Raw genomic sequence first — 20,217 nt, 5'->3', positions numbered from 1 at the left:
CCTTTAGTTTCCAGTTGGAGGTCAGAATTGCGATGGTATGTCCCAAAGCCCCCGACATAAATCATATCGTCAGACTCTCCTATGGTCAAAGCCCCCAAGAAAGGAAAAGCACTCCTCTTAGGTAGGACATTCCAGGGGCATAGACATCACCGCCCAGTCACCGAGGTCAAAAGCCTGAGCCCTTGAGTTGATTCTCTTCTGCACCAGGGCTGTGGTTTGTCTGCTTTGAGAAAGCAAATTGGAAACCTCTGGCATGCCGTGGTTCATGCTCACCTGACCCTGGGCAGCACGCCTCACACCTGTCTGGGCCTTGGCTTTTTCACCTGTGAAGGAACTGGTTTTGGAACTCTTCCTTCCAAATAATGTTGGAGAGGAGGAAAGGCAGGGAAATCCTGTTCTGGGTGGAAAGGCCAAGTTTGTAGCCCCTGACACTGGATGGGGCAGGTGCTCCATCTGTTAGGGGCCGAGTTGAATGGTGCCTTTTAAAATGTGTTTGTGAGCAGAAAACAAACAAAAAAACCATTTTCTTGGAGGCTGGAAGAGAAGCCTCCTCCTCATGCTAAGGGATTCTGGCATGGCTGGAAAGACTAGGAATCTTTAGTGTCATTTAATTAGGAAATAAAAAGTGAGCGATGACCTGATTTCTATGGTGGTGTTTTAGACTTCCACCTCCCAGTTTCCCTGGTGTGACTTTGTCTAAATGACACTTCAGATGGCATAATGCAGCCCATAAAGGCGGCGTTTCTAGTTTCCTGTCAGTCTTACTCATGTTTTCCAACGCAGTGGATATGGTGACAGGATGGACTGGCACCTGACCATTTCAAGACTAGAAATGAGTGTAACAAATCGGATTTTTTTTTTTTTTTTTGAGACAGAGTCTTGCTCTGTCACCAGGCTGGAGTGCAGTGGCGTGATCTCAGCTCACTGCAACCTCTGCCTCCCAGGTTCAAGTGATTTTCTTGCCTCAGCCTTCTGAGTAGCTGGGACTACAGGCACCTGCCACCACACCCAGCTAATTTTTTTTTGTATTTTTAGTAGAGACTGGGTTTCACCATGTTGGCCAGGGTGGTCTTGATCTCTTGACCTCGTGATCCACCCTCAGCCTCCCACAGTGCTGGGATTACAGGCGTGAGCGACCGCGCCTGGCCACAAATTGGATTTTGAAAGAAATAAATCAAGGGAGGAGACGTGCTGCTTTCTCAAGCACAGGGCTCCATGGAAGCCTAGGTCCATCTACAAACTTGATTTGTCAAAACAGCTGGAGTTGAGCAGCCTTGGGTAGACTGACTCGCCAAGCAAACTCACAAGGAAGTGTGAATCAGACCCCAATTCATTATTGCATGGGGAGAATTCTGCCTGTGGACAGCCGATTGTGTGCCCTGGAATACAGTCCACGAAGGGAGCTAGATTACCATGAGAAGGCTGGATAGAGGGGTGAATTCTGAGCGAAGGGATGATCGTATTTGCTAAATCAGCTCACAGCAGTCACCTCTATCTGAAGATGTGAACACATGAACTAAGGGTGTTGCTCTAGTCTGCAGAACAGTCTTTTTACTTGGAGAAAACCCCCCATCTCTGCTGTTTACTCTCCTGTCCTGACTCTGCTGTAAGTCAACCCCCTTTCATTAACCCACACTCTCTCCTGCCAAGCCCTGACATCTATTAGGCTAACTTCTGGTAAGGAATAAACACCTGGGGTTGACCTTGGATATTTCCTATGCCTTCCTCCTCAGCCCACTGGCAGACAAATCAGGGAGAGTGGCTTCTATGGATGCTAACTTTTTTTTTTTTTTTTTTTTTTTTTGAGATGGAGTCTCACCCTGTCGTTCAGGCTGGAGTTCAGTGGTGTGATCTCGGCTCACTGCAACCTCCATCCCCCGGGTTCAAGCGATTCTCCTGCCTCAGCCTCCCAAGTAGCTGGGACTACAGGCGCCCACCACCTTGCCTGGCTAATTTTTTTGTATTTTTAGTAGAGACAGGGTTTCACCATGTTGGCCAGGCTGGTTATGAGCTCCAGACCTCAAGTGATCCACCTGCCTTGGCTGCCCAAAATGCTAGGATTACAGTTATGAGCCACCGCACCCGGCCTATAGATGCTAATTTTATCTACCATGCCTTGTGTTCACTAATTTATCTTTTTTTTTTTTTTTTTTTTTTTTGAGACGGAGTCTCATTCTGTCACCCAGGCTGGAGTGCAGTGGCACACTCTTGGCTCACCACAACCTCTGCTTCCTGGGTTCAAGTGATTCTCTTGCCTCAGCCTTCTGAGTAGCTGGGATTACAGGGGTGTGCCATGACACCTGGCTAATTTTTTGTTTGTATTTTTTAGTATAGAAGGGGTTTCGCCCTGTTGGCCAGGCTGGTCTTGAACCCCTAACCTCAAGTGATCTGCCTGCCTCAGCCTCCCAAAGTGCTCTGATTATAGGCGTGAGCTGCCATGCCTGGCCTAGGTTCACCAATTTAACTTTCTAGGGATAGGTATTTCTGATTCCTGAATTGCCTTACTAGTTCAGTGGCTCTACAGATATGTAGGCTCCACCTCCAGAGATTCTGTTTCAACTGATTTGCGGTGGCCTTGGAGCATTAATACCTTTTTTCAAGCTCCCCCAGCTCACTCTGCTTAAAAGCCAGGGCTAAGGCTCTTGAAATCCTGATTTCAGGTCACCTCTTGCTGTTAGCACCATCAGACCCCGCAAGATAGACTTCCTGAGTGCCTGCCCTCTGCTGGTTGCTTTCGTATAGGTTGTCTCTTAATCCTTACCACTCTGTTGGCATTGTTTTTTGAAGCTGCATCTAAAAAATGAGGCTTAAGAGAATTCCAAGATCCAAAACTAGTAGATGGCAGAGCCTCTATTTGAATTTAGCCCTGTCTGACTTCAAACCTTATGCACTTTCTTTATACCTATTAGCAGTGATGTCTCTCTAGGTCTCAAATTTCCCATATTTTAATGGAGATGTAATAGCTACCATATACCATGGGACAGAGGTCAGGACAGGTTCGCCAGGTTAGTTACCCCTGGACTTGAGCTCCTAGGATTAAAGTCTCTCACTCTGTCCCCACAAATACAGGTGCTTTTTTATTTTAGTTTTTGAAAAAGAGTCTCACTCTGTCACCTAGGCTGGAGTGCAGTGGCACAATTTCAACACACTGCAACCTCCGCCTCTCAGGCTCAAGCGATCCTCCCGCCTCAGCCTCGCGAGTAGCTGGGACCACAGATGCGCACCATCATGCCTGGCTAATTTTTAAATTTCTTGTAGAGACGGGGTCTCCTTATGTTGCCCAGGCTGGACTCAGGTGCTTTTTAAAACTAACCCTTTGTCATTGTTGGCCGTGATGCTCTCTGCATACCCAGGAGGATGATGATTGGGCTTGTCATCAACGGAGGATAAATGACGCACAGACTGAGTTAACAGAAGAACATGACCTTATTGACACATTAGCTTTGATTTCTTACCAAGAGGTGAAGATGCATTTATACACCAAATGGCCATACCTGGGCAGTTTCTGTATTTTACCTGACTTGTTATCCAGTGGATATGTCTGGGGGCCAGAGCTCAGTCTTCCCCTTCTTTTCATGGTTCTCTATGGCCTATTTCTATATTATAGCAGGCCTCTGAGCAGAGACATGATAGCACCGACGCCTGGTTCAAAAAGATAAGGTTATTGTTAGAAAAGAGATGGGATGTTGAGGGAATATGGAAATCTAGTGCAGCAGTGAGGGCCTGACCTGAGTTAGAAAGGCAAGGAGGAAGCCAACGTATGACTTTCAATAAGCCTGTAAAGAAATAAAGGAATGGGCAAGTGTGAAGGTAGACTCTGGGCAGTGCCAACAGAAAAATGCAACAGCAATAGCTACATTAGCATCATTAAGAATGATAGTGAAGCTGGGCATGGTGGCTCACGCCTGTAATCCCAGCAGGTGGGCAGATCACCTGAGGTCAGGAGTTGGAGACCAGCCTGGCCAACGTGGTGAAACCCCATCTCTACTAAAAATATAAAAATTAGCTGGGTGTGGTGGCAGGCACCTGTAATCCCAGCTACTCAGAAAGCTGAGGCAGGAGAATCACTTGAACCCAGGAGGCAGAGGTTGCAGTGAGCCAAGATGGCACCACTGCACTCCAGCCTGGATGACAGAGCAAGACTCCATCTCAAAAAATAAAAAAAGATTAAAAATTTAAAAAATTTAAAAAAAGAATGATAATGAGCACCTGAAGGCTTGGTAGGTACCTGTGAGCCCAGTAAATGAGCCACCCATATCCGCTTAGCTCATTAATCTGTTCTCCAAAATCCAGAATTTGGATTTGTGCATTAAAACCACATATGTGATACCTTTGGATGTCAAGAGACATCTCTGCAAATCTGTTTAACAAAATGGTCATGATGTGGTAAAGGAAGAACTGGCAAGCTTTGTTCATGATCTCTACCATCTCTACATCACCAGACAAGATCTTGACAATGTGGCCAGAGGCATTTCTGAAGCCCTTGCCAACTGACCCATGGAGAATCATCGGGCCTTGGAGAACATTTATGTGGCAGTTTTATTGCTGCCATCAAAAGTGAATTCTTACCACTAAATCAGCTCTTGCACCTTAGGCTGTTTAAAAAATATGATGTCAATTGAAAAGCATCCCATTTGGTGCTGTTTCTGCTTTTTTTATTTGAAATATCCTGACGCAGTTGTTTTCTGGTGAGTAGACCATCTGTCCTAAATATATCCAATACCAGTTTGCAAAGTCTTTGTCAGGTGCATCCTGCATAGGAGCTAAATAAATACTTTTAAAGAATAAATAAAGACATGAGAGATATTTTGAAGGTACATCAGTGGGATTTGCTGACTGATTGAGTAAGAGAATTTTCATAGAGGAAAAGGAGATAGTAGTCATCACTGGAGCTAAGATTTCTGACCCGTGTGCTTCAACATATATTTTAGATTTGAAATATGTAATTTTTGCAGTAGTAAAGATAAAAGGGAAAAATTCCCAGTGCCGCTCATATTTGGCTCGTAGGTCTCTTGTGCTCTTTGCTGTGGTACCATCAGGTGTCTCCGGATTCTCAAGCTATCTTCCTGCCTTTGATGTATTTCAGGAACCTTTTATTATTAGCATGGGGACTCTTTTCAGGGCTCTCCTGAGTTGCTGTGGGTCCACCCAATTTCTTGTTTATCCCAGCAGCACCGGCCTTTGACCTCGCCATCCCCCTGGCCTGGCTTTGGGAGGCCCTGTCAGCCCATACCTCTGACTATGACGGGATTGCATGGGGCTGCCGCTGGCTGTAAATCTGAAGAGCAAGGGCCTAGATTGACCCTGTTCCCCAAGCTTTCTGCAAATCTTACATTCTAGTCTGGTTGCTAAAATTCCTTTATCATCAGCCAAGGAGTGCTATTCAGGAGGGCTGCCTGATTAATATATTACCCGTAATCATAACAGCAACTCTTTTTCAAGTACTTGCTTTGCATCCTTTTAATTGTATCATTTTTCATCTTTATGTAAGCCTAGCAAACTAGGTATTGCTATCCCCTACTTTTGCAGATCAAGAAACTGAGTCTCAAAGAGGTAATGAAACTGTTAAAATCTTGCATTTGAAATGTGACAAAGTTGTGCTCCCAGCCAGAGCTGCCCGCCTCCGATACAGCAGTCTTTATACTTTTCTCTGCTGCTTTGAGCCAGCAGGTGTTAGGTTAACTGGTTAATAATCCATTAACACTTTCAGTCATGAGGTGCAGTGGAAAGACCTCTGGGGTGAGTCATAGGGTAGACTCTATTCTCTCTGTCTAAGGCGTGTGACCCCTGCAAGCCTCAGTTACTTCATCTATAAATTGGGAATTTATACCTTAAAGGAATATAAAGAAAGTGTAATGAGGAAATATACATGGAAAACATTTTTTGACTCTTAAAGAGTAATGTAAAAGATCTGCTAGTAACATTCAAAGGAATTTCAGAGCTGGGAAATAGCTGGGCTGGGACTCAAACTTGGTCTTCATACTCAACATTGGGTTCCTCTGACTGCATCACGCTGGGCCAAGATGAGCATTGCCATGGGGCCATCCATATTCTTGGCAGAGTAGGTGAAAATTTTGTTTGCTTGACAACACCAATTAACTAGATATTTGTCTGGGGTTGGGAAGAAATAACAGCTGTTGGTCTTATTCACACTTTCCTCAATCTGTTAAGGAATGAATTTGTCTTATTTAACCAGTGGTTTCAGCATGGCTGTTTGTTTTTGTCTTTTATACCATTAGCCATGGCATGTATTTGAGAATTAGTTTTTTAGTGTAATTCTAAAGTCCGATGGAGGACCCCTCTCTCCATGACCCTGGAACCTCCCAGATGTGCTTCACCTCCGACTCGTTTCTGTTCCAGATCTAGTAGGGCTGCCAGGAAGTGGAGTCTGTGAATTGAGCCATTGGAGAAGACTGTCCAGGACCTTCTTTGATGTGGTTTCTCATTCTCGCAGAATTATTTTGTCTTATGATCACAGTGATGTAGGCTATTTATTATTTGTTAGTTCCAACTCTGCATGAGGTAATAAATGTTGTTGGCAGAAGGCTTGCTTAAATGGGTGTGTATCAGTAAAGACTCAGGAGTAGCTAAAAGTTTGCTAATACTATGAACTGTGCTGTTCATGGGGTTCCTTTGTGAAACCTTGTTGATTTTTATTGACTAGTCAACCCATATGAGGGTCTTAAAGGTTTACCTTCCTCTGAGCAGTAGAGCTCTTGCCCCTGACACAGACTCTCTCACCTCCTTTTCTAGCTCTGCCACTCACTAGTTAAGTGTCCTTCAACAAGTTTCTTACCTTTTCTCGCTTCAAATAATGGAGATTATAAAAACACCTACCTCACAGGGCTTTTATGTGGACCAAGTGATTGACACATGTAAAGCACTTATAACAGTCTCTGACATGCATGATACACACAATGAACACATCCTACCTACAATTATCATAGCCACAATATTTCAGTGTGTTCCTTTGAAGCCTCCTTTGGAACTGATGTTATTTCTCATCGTCTGGACTATGTTTTAATAGATGAACAACTGCGTTCATCTTTTATAACTCTAGAATTACAAAAATTGGTTTTTAAAAACTATCACTATATTTTTAATCCTTGGGTTATACCTTTTGAAATAAGAGTTGTGTTCAGTACTATATCTCTCTATATTTGAAAAAAAAAAAGCAGGGTCTAATTAAATAAGTCCAATGGGAATTTCCACTGTCTTGTTTATCTCCCTGACACGTTGACATGGTTGATCCCAACTCCGTTGGCCCCCATGAAGCCACATGCATCTTCCTGCTTCTCTGTGTGCCTGTCTGACTTTTCTATCTTGTTCTCTGTGTTTGCCATGTTTTTTGCCCTTTACAGCTTTAAAGAGTTCAGGCATTAAATTTTGTGGGATGACTTCAGGCTGAGTTTACCCATTTCTTCGTGACCAGGCTCAGCTCATGCATTCTAGGCTGGACTACCATAGAAACAATGCAGGGCTCTTGATCACCTGGTTCCGTAGGCATCTGCTAGGTTTCTTCTCATTAAATTAATTTTATTTTCTTTTAGGATGTGTATTTTGTGGGGATATATTCTCAGATCATGACAACATCCTTCTCCACATCCAAACCTCCACCTACCAGCCTTAGCATCCATTAATGACTCCTGGTCACCTGTATGATGGCTGCCAAATGGTGATATATATCTGTTTCCATTATTCCTTCCACATTTATCAGTTGGTATTCCACTGTGAGGAAGAGCTTTCCTTTCTCTCCTATTTACTGATTGACTCGTTTACTTTCTTATGGCACTATGGAATGATGGCTTCATATTTTATTCAAAGGATCGTAATCCATTATTATCATTACTTATTTTGATTTGGCCAGTGGGAACCCCTTCCAGCTGGCTCTTATATGCTTGACACATCCACACCAGTCACTGTACATTTCCTTACCTTTTGGCACAGTTATATGTTCCACACCCAGTTTGAATTTTCCCCGCTCCAGCCCTGGCATTGATCATTTCCCAAAGCAGCCCTGGTTCCTTTTATTGAAGAATAGTATTCAGAGACCAACAAAAATAGTGTCAATTTTGAAAAACTAAATAATATATCAGTTGTTCTGTATAGGTAAAGGCAAGTTCATCGGTATGCTGCCTTGAGAAAACGGAAGTCTAGAGTCTATATAAAATGTAGCACAAAATGGCACAGGCCAGAACCCTTGGTGCATCCCCAAACCTGAACCCAAGATCACTGTCATGGATCTCTGCACTGCCTTCTAGCTCCACTCCCTACCCCTCCCAGCTTCCCACATCACAATCAAGGCCTATTATTTATTTACTTGTTTATTTTATTTTATTTTATTTTATTTTATTTTATTTTATTTTATTTTTTAGAGACAGGATCTCTCTTTGTTACCCAGGTTGGAGTGCAGTAGCTCAACAATAGCTCACTGCAGCCTCAAACTCCTGGACTCAAACAATCCTCCCACCTCAGCCTCCAAAGTAACTAGGACCACAGGAGCACACTACCACACCCAGCTAATTATTTTTAATTGTTTTTATTTAAAAATTTTTATTTTTATTTTTATTTATTTCTCTATTTATTTTTGAGATGGAGTCTTGCTCTGTCACCGAGGCTGGAGTGCAGTGGTGCAGTCTCAGCTCACTGCAACCTCTGCCCCCTAGGTTCAAGTGATTCTCCTGCCTGGGATCTCTTGAGCAGCTGGGACTACAGGCGCATGCCACCACACCTGGCTAATTTTTTTGTGTTTTTAGTAGAGATGGGGTTTTACCATGTCGGCCAGGCTGCTCTTGCTGCTCTTGAACTCCTGACTTAAGGTGATCCACCCGCCTTGGCCTCCCAAAGTGCTGGGATTATAGGCGTGAGCCACTGCACCCAGCCAATTGTTTTTATTTTTATTTGTTTTATTATTATTATTGTTGTTTCTTTTGTGTTTTGGGGTTTTGTTTTTGTTCTTTTTAAGAGACGAGATCTTGCTGTTTGCTAAGGCTGGTTCTCCAACTCCCTTGGCCTCCCACATTGTTGAGATTACAGGTGTGAGCCACTGTCTCCTCAAGTCCTGTTTAACTACCCATGATTCCCTTCATGTGTACCCACAGAATTTTTGCCTCTTATGTATGGCTCAGGCTTCATCCCAGCCCCTAACATGTATACACACAAGTACACATACACACACGCAGCACACCTGGCTAATTTGATTGTCCTTATTGAGATGTAACTAGTTGTGACTTCATTTAGGAATCTTCTGATCAGGGATAGCTGCCACCCCCAAATCCCTAAAACCATAACCACATCTCCACTGTGTTATTAATAGCCTTTGTATACTCGACTTCCCTGTGAGACAGTGAGTGAGCTCTTCTCTGACAGGAGCCACATCTCATTCTGGCCTTCGGCTTAACACACTGGGGCAGAGGGGGTTGTTAGACAGTGTGTGTTGCATGAACAAAAGTAAACATCATTTTTGTTTTAAGTGTTTGTCCTTTTTAAACCACAAACAAAAAGTTGGAAAAGTGATATTTCAATTACGTTGATTCAGCCAGTTACAAGGGAACACCAGTTCCTGTGGTACAGAGCCAGGAGAGAGATTTTTAGATCAGAAATGGGGGATTGGGGTGCATTGGTGAGTCGTCCAACAGTGGTAACAGCTGATCCTACTTATTTTATGGAATATCTCAAAAAATCAAAATAAGAAAGAACTGAAATATTTTTACATTTGCTGAATAAGTTGAAGTGAAGAGAAAATACTATTGACTTTTAAGTGAGGAATAACCTTTCTCAGAAAAATAATTATGATCCTTGGATTATACCATTGTAAATGGCTTTTTTTCCCCAGAACATTCTTTCCATTTCGTTGATATTTTACCGTATGTTTCCATTTCTGTAGTTAGTACACAGACCCCCACACACACAGACACACACTCTACAATACTTCCTATTTGAATTAATATTTCCTATAAAGTCTGTTATGACTTTGGTTTAAAATTGCTTGGCTTGTTCCCAGCTGGCTATACAAGAACTAGGGAGTTTGTTAGAAATTCCTATTCCTAGACTCTGTCCCTGGAGACTGGGATCCAGCAGGTCAGAAGACGGGCCCAGACATGGGCAATTAAAAAGTACTCTGACGATTCTGATAGACTGCCAGATTTGGGAACCACTGGGGTATTTTCCTAATTTCTAGAGTTTTTGTGTGTGTGTGTCCATTTTGTAAGTCAATTAAATTAGTACAGGCTGCCTGGAAGCGTAAACAAAGCAAATTGCTGTACAATAACTGCTGTGAGATGCAAAGTAAATAATTTGGGATATATTATTTTGTCTAAGACCTTCACTTTCTTTTAACTTGGGTTTTAGTGCCGGAGAAGAAACAATATTTTCTCATCCCAAACAGGCCAGCATAATTATGGTTGTATATACTGTAGGTTTCAAGTCATTCTGTAACATTCCATTATTGTACCATATTTTGACCAACTCACCAGCCTCTGATCAATAAAAGTTCTTCTTAAGTGTCTGTAAATTGAAACCAAGTAATGAAAATTCCGATCAATGTTTAGTGAGAACTAATTATTTTAAGTCTCCTGGAAAAGATCATAGTTGCTGAGAATGCAGATATCCTGTTTTTGGAACTGGTATACTTATTTTGATATATTAAAAGAGGTACTTTCCATTATTATTACTTTCTTTTGTTTCCAACAAAAGAGATAAAATATTTCATGTCTGAATACAGTATTAACCAAAGACACAGTGGGAGGATTACTGGGATTACTGTCCTTTTATAATTCTTTTTTAAATTTAATAAATCCCCTTTATATATATTATTTTATAATTCTAATAGGGGTTGCTCACACTTGCTCTCTCTCTCTCTCTCTTTCCCAGCTTGTTCTAATAAAGTTTAAATGTGACAGTGTAAACTTAAGGAAAATATACATACTCATGGTGATATGTAGGAAGTTGAATAATAATAATGTAATGAAATTGATCAGTGGTGATTATTGTGAGGTGTGATCCCTCCCTTTTCTCTGGAAAAGCTGTTTTAAAAAATCTGAAATACACAAATTTTAAAAAAATCAAAAAAATATATATATATATTTTTTGAGACAGAGTTTCATTCTTGTTGCCCAGGATGGAGTGCAGTGGCACAATCTTGGCTCAATGCAACCTCAGCCTCCCAGGTTCAAGCAGTTCTCCTGCCTCAGCCTCCTGAGTAGCTGGGATTACAGGCACCTGCCATCACGCCCAGCTAATTTTTGTATTTTTAGTAGAGACTGGGATTCACCATGTTGGCCAGGCTGGTCTCGAACTCCTGACCTCAAATGATCCGTCCACCTTGGCCTCCCAAAGTGCTAGGATTACAGGCACGAGCCACTGTACCCGGCATAAAAATCTAAAAAAAATAGAAAATTATGAGAAAGCACATCAAAAGAAAAAAGAGCCAGGTGTCGTGGCTCACACCTGTAATCCCAGCACTTTGGGAGGCTAAGGCAGGCGGATCACCTGGGGTCAGGAGTTGGGACCAGCCTGGCTAACATCGTGAAACCCTGTCTCTACTAAAAATTTAAAAATTAGCTAGGCATGGTGGTGCACACCTGTAATCCCAGATACTTGGGAGGCTGAGGCAGGAGAATCATTTGAACCTAGGAGGTAGAGATTGCAGTGAGCCAAGATTGTGCCACTGCACTCCAGCCTGGGTGACAAAGTGAGACTCCATTTCAAAAAAACCATTCCTATACCAGCCTCCTAACAAGTCAGGAATATTTCTTTTTCCTTGTCAATTTGTTTTTGCCCATACATTATTTTCACATAGTTGTAAACTTGTTATAAATATAGTATCTTCTATTCACATTACCACTTAACTTAGGCTGCATTATCTTTATGTTGCTACATACTCTTTGTAAGTACTTCAAATGCCTGTGCAGTATTATATTGGGTGGTTGTGCCATTGTAATCTTGGACTTTCCAATATTCTTGAATGTTTACGTTGTTTACAACTTATAAAATGGAGTTTCATTGTTGCCAAACCGTGTAATTCAAATGAGAGAGTGCATGTGTTGACCCCGGATCTAGTAAATACATCATCTGAGTATGTCAGCCATTTGAAAAGATAATTTCCCCATGGAGTTGAATTTGCCCGACCTACTTACTGCCTGTGAGTAAGCATGTCCTCTGGAAGAGTGTGACACCTCGTCCCAGGCTTGCTGGTTTTCTACTTGCTACTGTAGCTTAACGAAATTTCAGTTTGGTTTTCTTATTCATGTGACCAGGAAGCCAGGAGCATAGCACTAGGATGGTGAGTGACTTGCATAGATGGGTTCAGACTTTTGCAGGTCATGAGCTCTGAACAGAGGATGGTTCCCGCCTCCCCATAATTTCTTTAAAACCATATTGTTAGTTCAAGGAAATTCAGCCAAGTTCTGAGTTTTGCTATATGGCCAGCTCAATTCTCTGTTCGTTTGTTTCTTTCGTTTTGTTTTGAAATGTAAAATTATTTCAAATTTCAGTTTCCTTTTGGGAATGGGAGTGTCACCTTGCTTGGTTGTTCCCTAAGCAAATGTTTTCTCTTTCCTTGAGTAACTCAGCAATCGATAACAATTAATTTGGGCTGGATATTCATAGAAGAACATTAGCTCTGCACCCTAAAATTTTTTATCGCAAAGCGTGAACAAAAATATTCTCCTATGAACTTGTAGCAGTCTGAATTTTTCATACTAACTCCCACCATCATTTTATATGATATGGGGTTCTTTAATTCTATCCTGGTAACACAAAGGGTACCAATAGAAAGATGAAAAATCTGACTGACTTAAGCATGTTTTGAATTGAGGTCATTATCAATTCAGGGGGATTTTGTAGGAAGAATGGGGATTTTGAAGAGCAGACTATATATTATTAACAAAAGGCTCTCCCGATGCAGGAAGGCTACCCAGCGGAAGGTGGCCTTTGTTACTCTGGATGTGATTAATATTACTTCAAGGTTTAATTTTAGAACTTCTAAAATAAGGAAGCTTGCATCAGTTCAAGGCACATGGTTTGAAACCTCAGAGTGCCCACTTTTTCTTTTCTTTTTTTAAATTACAAAAATAGCATATGCATTATAAAATGTTTGAAAACTAATGAATTAAAACAAGTTTCTCTAGTCCCTGCTTTGACCAAAGCCTTTGTTAATATTTTGTGGTAGTTCCAGTCTTTTTTTTAAGAAAAAAAAAATTGTAATCATGTTTTGTATATAACTTGAATGACTTATTTCACTTAACATGATTTCATTTGCTTGTTTCCTGTGTTTACAGTCTTCATGTCAGTTGTAATTTATGTAGAATTCCACCCTTGTGATACTCCATAATTTTCGTAATCATATCCCCCATTATTGGGCATGTAAAATGCTTAATGGTCAGTGGTGTGCACAGTGGTAATTATCCACACCATGTTAATCCGGCTCACACGGGTCACATGGGCGACCTAATCCTGCTGTAACTTGCCTTTCTCTACTGGTATTGTACTTAAAAAAAAAATTCTTTTCTGCCTGTTTTTTTTTGGTTTGTTTGTTTGTTTGTTTGTTTTGTGTGATGGGGGAGACAAGGAAGGGAGCTGCTCGCAATCCACTTCTCAGGTGGATACTTTGTCTGTCTTTCTTTAGTGGTGAAAGTGGTGCTGGAAAAACAGTGGCTGCCAAATATATCATGAGCTACATCTCCAGAGTGTCTGGAGGAGGGACCAAAGTCCAGGTGAGTGGGCAATGGCCCATTATGATACCTTATGTTATGGGAAATGTAAGAGGCTCCATTTGCTGTTAGAAAAGAATTTTTCTTCCACAGAAAAGACACTGGTTCTTCTATGACTGTGAAACTTGAAATCTGGAATGGAAAGGAATAGCATATGTGTGTGTGTTTGTGTGTGTGTGTGTGTGTGTGTGTGTGTGTGTATATATATATACATATATATATATATATATTTTTTTTTTTTTTTTGAGACAGAGTCTTGCTCTGTTGCCCAGGCTGGAGTAGTGCAGTGGCGCAATCTCGGCTCACCAGAACCTCTGCCTCCTGGGTTCAAGAGATTGAACCTCCTGAGTAGCTGGGATTACAGGTGTGCCCCACCATGCCCAGCTAATTTTTGTATTTTTAGTAGAGACGGGGGTTTCACTATGTTGGCCAGTCTGGTCTCGAACTCCTGACCTCAGGTGATCTGCCCGCCTCGGCCTCCCAAAGTGCTGGGATTAAGGAATAGCATATTTTAAGGTAGATGTGCCTAATATATAAGGAACTTCTACAAATCAATAAAAAGATCAGCAGCCCAAAAGGAAAATAAACAAAGGACATGAAAGACAACTCATAGAAAAGGAAATAAAACATGAACTTTCACAAAACATGAAAGTATGTCCACCATCATGATAAGAAGAAAAATGCAAATTAAAACTGCATTAGAAAACTATTTTTTGCCTGTCAGATTGGCCAAAATCTTACCATGTTTTAAACACTTGATTGGTAGGAAGGAGGGACACAGTTGTTCTCATACATTGCTGGTAGGAGATGAACTAGTACATTTTAATGAAGAACATTTCAGCAAAATCTATTAAAGTTACACATATATGCCATTCGACTCAGCAGTTCTGCTGAAAAGAATTTATTCTTTAGATATGCTGAAATGTATACAAAATAATACATGTATAAAGTTATTTCTGGCAATTTTGGTAATGCAAAGACTGGAAACAACTTAAGTGTTCATCACTAGGCAACTGGTGAAATAATTTGTGGTTCTTTATATAATAGAATATTATACAGCAATAAAAAATGAGGCTTCATATACCCATTGTACTGATAGAGAATGGTCTCCAAGATGTATCATTAATTACAAAAGACAAGGGTCAGAACATTGTTTGTAATATATGCTGCCATTTGAGGGATCAAAAGAGAGTGCACATTTGTATTTGTTTGGATATGTTATCACATATCCCTCGAAGTATACACAAGAAACTGTCAACAATGGTTGTCTTGAGGGAGGGGAGCTGGGAGGTTGGGAGAAGGGCCTACCCTTCCTGTATACCCTTTAGAAACTTATATGGTTTGAACTATGTGAACCACTTGCCAATTCAAGAAACTTATAAAAATTTTAAAGGACACAGACAGAGGAAGGGTTTAAGAGAAGGAAAAAAGAGAGATTAAAGAGTGTAAAGGAGTGTTGGGAAAGACAAAAGATCCAGAGAATGAGGATACTCAAGAGGTGAAAATTAAAATCAGCATTGGCAGGAATGAGTAAAGCCTGCTCCCCAGAGCCATGGATGAGGGTGATGGCGAGCTAAGGTCCATAAGGGGCAGCCCAAGCTTGGCGCTCATCACCAGTATGCACCGCTGGTGACAGAATTCCTTCCAAAGATTAGTTTTTTAAATCAGAATTATGTAATGTTATTGCCATGGTCAGCTGTAGACTTTCAAAAGACACATAAAATTCTCTTTATTGTGGTTCCTTTTTTTTTTTTTTTGAGATGGGGTCTCACTCTGTCACCCAGGCTGAAGTGCAGTGGCATGATCTCAGCTCACTGTAACCTCCTGCTCCTGGGCTTATGCAATCCCTTCCACCTCAACCTCCCAAGTAGCTGGGACCACAGGTGTGTGCCACCATGCCTGGCTAATTTTTATTTGTTTTTGGTAGGGACAGGGTTTCACCACATTGCCCAGGCTGGTCTCAAACTCCTGAGCTGAAGCGATCCACCCACCTGGGCCTCCCAAAGAGCTGGGATTACAGGCATGAGCCACCATGTCTGGCCCCTTTCTATTAATTAAATAGTGTTCTATCATGTACTGGTAGATCAGAAAGCTTAAGGTAGAGCCAAACATTCCTCCTTTGAGTTTGTGGATCAACTCTTTCTATCTTTTGTTTGCTGGCCAGACTTGCCTATACCATTTAACGACAGCTTCTGTCAGGGAGAGAACAAAGGACAGAATCTTCTCTATCTCTTCCCTTCTTTAATTACAGACTTTAAAACTGAGAATATTTATGGATCCATCCATCCATCCATCCATCCATGCATCCATCCATCCATGCACCCATCCATCCATCCATCCATCCATCCATGCACCCATCCATCCATCCATCCATCCATCCATCCATCCATCCATCCCATCCATCCCATCCATCCATATCTATTCGTCAGTGATCAGTGATGTCCAACAGAATTTTGTGGCATGTGGTGAGCATATCAGGGAAAAGAGAAAGAGCAAACTAAGGTTGCAGAGTGAAGGGTCCTTAAAGTGGCCTCTTTCTCTGAATGAAAGGAAGATGGAGAGCAGCTCTGTCCAGTAGAAAGATGAAGCAAGCCATATGTGTAATTCTAAATTTTCTAGTAGCCACGTTAAAAGAAGTAAAAAGAGAAAAAGGAAATTACTTTTTAAAACAGTATTATTTAACCCAATATGTAAAAAAAGATTTTATTATATAATTAATATAACAAAATTAATGAGTTTTTTTTTTTTGTTACTAAGTCTTTGAAATACAGTGTGTATTCTACAGTTACACCTCAGTTGGGGTAGCTTATGGCTTCCCTATTGGACAGTAAGGGCAGCTCTAGAACCTAGGTTCATGCGGTTCAGTCCACTTGCTTTTCTCTATTCCTGTGATTGTACTGGATCCTGAGAGGGTTGACATGGAGACAAGAATCCAGGATGCTGTTTTGCTGCCTTTTTTTTTTTTTTTTTTTTTTAAGACAGAGTCTCGCTCTGTCGCCAGGCTGGAGTGCAGTGGTGCGATCTCAGCTCACTGCAACCTCTGTCTTCTGGGTTCAAGCGATTCTCCTGCCTCACCCTCCCGAGTAGCTGGGACTACAGGCATGCATCACCATGCCCAGCTAATTTTTGTATTTTTAGTAGAGATGGTGTTTCACCATGTTGGCCAGGATGGTCTTGATCTGTTGACCTCATGATCCACCCGCCTTGGCTTCCCAAAGTGCTGGGATTACAGGCGTGAGCCACCGCGCCCAGCCGATGGGCTGCTCTTTTACCTCAGTTTGCTCTTTCTCTTTTCCCTAATATGCCCGCCACATGCCATAGAATTGTGTTGAACATCACTGATTGTTGATGAATACATATGGACGGACGGATGGATGGATGGATGAATGGATACATAAAGATTCTCATTTTAAACACTGTAATTTTTAAAAAGGGAAAAGATAGAAGAAGATTCTGTCTTTTGTTCTCTTCCTGAGAGAAGCTGAGTTTTGTTAAATGGTATGGGCATGTCTGGCCACCAAAAAAAAAGATAGAAAGAGTTAATGAAGATCCACAAACTCAAAATAGATTTTACAAAGAAAAGCAGAGTTTATATAAATCCATGAGTTTTTAAAAGAGAGTAGGCAGGTTGGGAGTATGTTTCTAAGCTTTGAAACTGACCCATGAAAGGACCACCCAGAATTGCCCTTGGTGCCATGGCTAAGGATGATTCCCTCGTCAAAATGAAAGCCCAGTTCTCATTTCTCATGGCACTTTCTCTTCTGAATGTTCAGGAGGGTGCCTGTTACACCCTTTGTAACACTTTGGCTGTTACATAGTCAATTAGTAGTTCATTAATTTACTCCTCTTTGCTACACCCCTACGACCTAGTAGCCAGACTGCAGACAGTTAATGTTGATTTTTCTCTTCCTGTTTTCCTATGAGGACAATGATACAGAGCCCTTGGCTTGGAATTAGTCAGTAGCTAAAGAGCACAAGCCAGAAGACTTGTTATTTCTGGAACATGTTTAACCATAGCATGTGAATAATTAGAAGTACAAGGAATGACTCACTTGTTGAAAGACTTCTCCAACATCAAATTCTATCTATTGAGCTGTCTCATGTCTATGGTGTGTTTTGCACACTTCTGCATAGAACTGGGATGTTTGAAAAACAAATCCTTCCCCCCAGGCCAGGACTTGTTCCACACGATCCACTGTTGACCCTTGCTGCTTAAAGTGTGTATCAATGCTGGCAAAACCAGCAACACCAGGAAGCTGGCTACAAATGCAGATTCTTGGGCCTACCCCAACCTACTAAGTCCACATCTGCATTTTGACAAGATCCCCAGGTGATTCATGAATATTAAAGTTTGAGAAACACCAGGCTATATTTCCATAACCTTGTTTGTGGAGGAGAAGTGGATTAACTTTCCTTAAGATAACTTGCAGTGAAGCAGGTGGAGATGGGATGAGATGGGTTGGTAGAGTAGTTGGGAAGGGGTAGTGAGAAGAAAGACCCTGGCCAGAACAGCAAGGAGACGCCCCTTCAGGTACCACTTCACTTTTGGTGAAGTTGCAGCAATCAATTTGGACACTGAGAACGTTTGTATGAATAGTTACTGATTGACAGTGGTGCCCTGGCTCCTGGGGACCCTGCATCAAGCCATGGGAATTGGAAGACCCAAATACACAAACAGGTTGAGGTCTGTCATGGTGAAAGAATAAATCCTCCAGAAACCCCACCAGTGACACACGGATGTGGGGCCCCTCACCTTAATGCATTCAGAAACCAGGTCCTTAGAGAAAGTTTGGCGTACACTGTGTGGTAGGTGTTCACACCTTCCTAACCTCCAGTCTATTTGCTGGGACAGCACGTGAAGGACATTATCCTGCAGTCCAACCCGCTGCTGGAGGCCTTCGGGAATGCCAAGACCGTCCGGAACAACAACTCCAGCCGATTTGTAAGTCCCTTCCCTGTTTCAGAGAGTGTCGCTTGATTGATGATGTTGATGTTTCTGACTGAAGTCTAGTATGCCACAGGAAATGGGAGCCTTTCACATATCATCAGGAGGCCACCTCTTCGATCTTTCCTTCATTTTCTATAGCAGCATGCCGCCAAGCTGCAGTTTGCCCTTTTTTGCGCCCCGGGGATACAAACAAGATAATTTTGAAAATCATTTTCCACATCACTTGCCTTACTAAGGAAAATAAATGATGAAAGTGGCAGCTTTGGCCTTGGAGGAGTTGTCTTTATGCCCTAGAGAAAAGACCTTCTTCCTTGACCAAGAAATAACTAGAGTAGAGGGGTATCCCAGGTATCATTTCCCACTGGCAGTGGTTTTGCTTCTTAGAACTTGGTCCATAGACTCTGAAGGGTGCAGAGAGTTAGACTGATCTGGCACCTTAGAGAGAAACTTCCTCCTCTCCATCCCTCAGAGCGAGCTGCCTGCCCACCGCAGCCCTCTGGCTTTGCGCATCTGTCTTATGCCCTACTCATGTAACCTAACGACATCCCAAAGTGACTGGACCTGGCCTCACAGGTTGCCTCTTAACTGGTTTACCTAACTGGTAATGAAAATGTCAACCAAGTGCATTGTTATGAATGCTCATTTAGTCATGTTTCTGTCTGGATGTCTCCAGAGGGGGTAAATAGGAAAGCTGGCAAGGCTGAATATGAATATGTTCCCCTTGACAAAAGCCACATTTACAAAGAAACAAATGTTTATCCAGTAACCTTGATTTATATAGATTTTGCATCTTATTTCAACCATAGATCATGTCTGGCACTAAAGCATTCACGGAGCCATCTGTGAGGCTGATTCTGGAACATTTTAAAATAAATAAGTGGGAATTTTGGAGAAAAACAATTTTCTTTTCCACTGTCTATTTTGGAAAGAAGCTTCTATTTCCAAGAGAATTTTTACTATGTGCTCATATAATAATTGTCAAGTTCCCTGGTGGGTTCTATCTGTTAGACTTGCCCTTACTTTCTTTGCTTTCCAATGTTATTCAAACTACTCATTTGTTTGTCTCTCATATTTGGGCCCAATGCCTGAGTTGTGTTATCTTGAAGAAGTTTTCCAGATAATAAAATAGGAAAGAAGAATTAAACAAATTTTCCACTTGAATTAATTTTCAATCTAAATCTTATAAAAATGGACTTGACCAAATTTAACTCTTTATTTACCTTTTCCCCTGTCTTGGATTCCTTGGAGACCAGAAAAAAAAACAATTAAATTGATATTTTCATTGATTTTTGCAATATAAATTATTCATTATATTTGGAGGATATATCAGTTTCTGTAAATAACAAAAACACTCAACATTTATTATTTTTCTAATTGCAAAATTTTATACAACCCTGATAGATGGGAAGAGACAATTCAGACACACACTCACCTGCGCGCACACACACACACACACACACACACTCTCTCTCTCACTATTCACCATCATGGATGAGAGAAATGTAAATGAAAACCACATATAATTTTCTGTCTCTCAAATGGGCAAACATTAAGTTG

At 41.5% G+C, this 20,217-nt stretch overlaps 1 protein-coding gene across 1 annotated transcript in view; it reads left to right on the top strand.

The window, feature by feature from the left end:
* Positions 1–20,217, top strand: part of MYO1E (myosin IE) — a 240,197-nt gene that overhangs the window by 126,301 nt on the left and 93,679 nt on the right. Inside the window, exons 5-6 of the mRNA XM_004056268.5 lie at positions 13,628–13,715; positions 18,565–18,654. Of these exons, the coding sequence (XP_004056316.1) occupies positions 13,628–13,715; positions 18,565–18,654 (178 nt within the window). The remainder of the gene's footprint in view (positions 1–13,627; positions 13,716–18,564; positions 18,655–20,217) is intronic.

The sequence above is a fragment of the Gorilla gorilla genome, chromosome 16, assembly GCF_029281585.2.
Source record: "Gorilla gorilla gorilla isolate KB3781 chromosome 16, NHGRI_mGorGor1-v2.1_pri, whole genome shotgun sequence".
Taxonomy (NCBI): Eukaryota; Metazoa; Chordata; class Mammalia; order Primates; family Hominidae; genus Gorilla; species Gorilla gorilla.
This window is presented reverse-complemented; position numbering and strand designations above follow the sequence as displayed.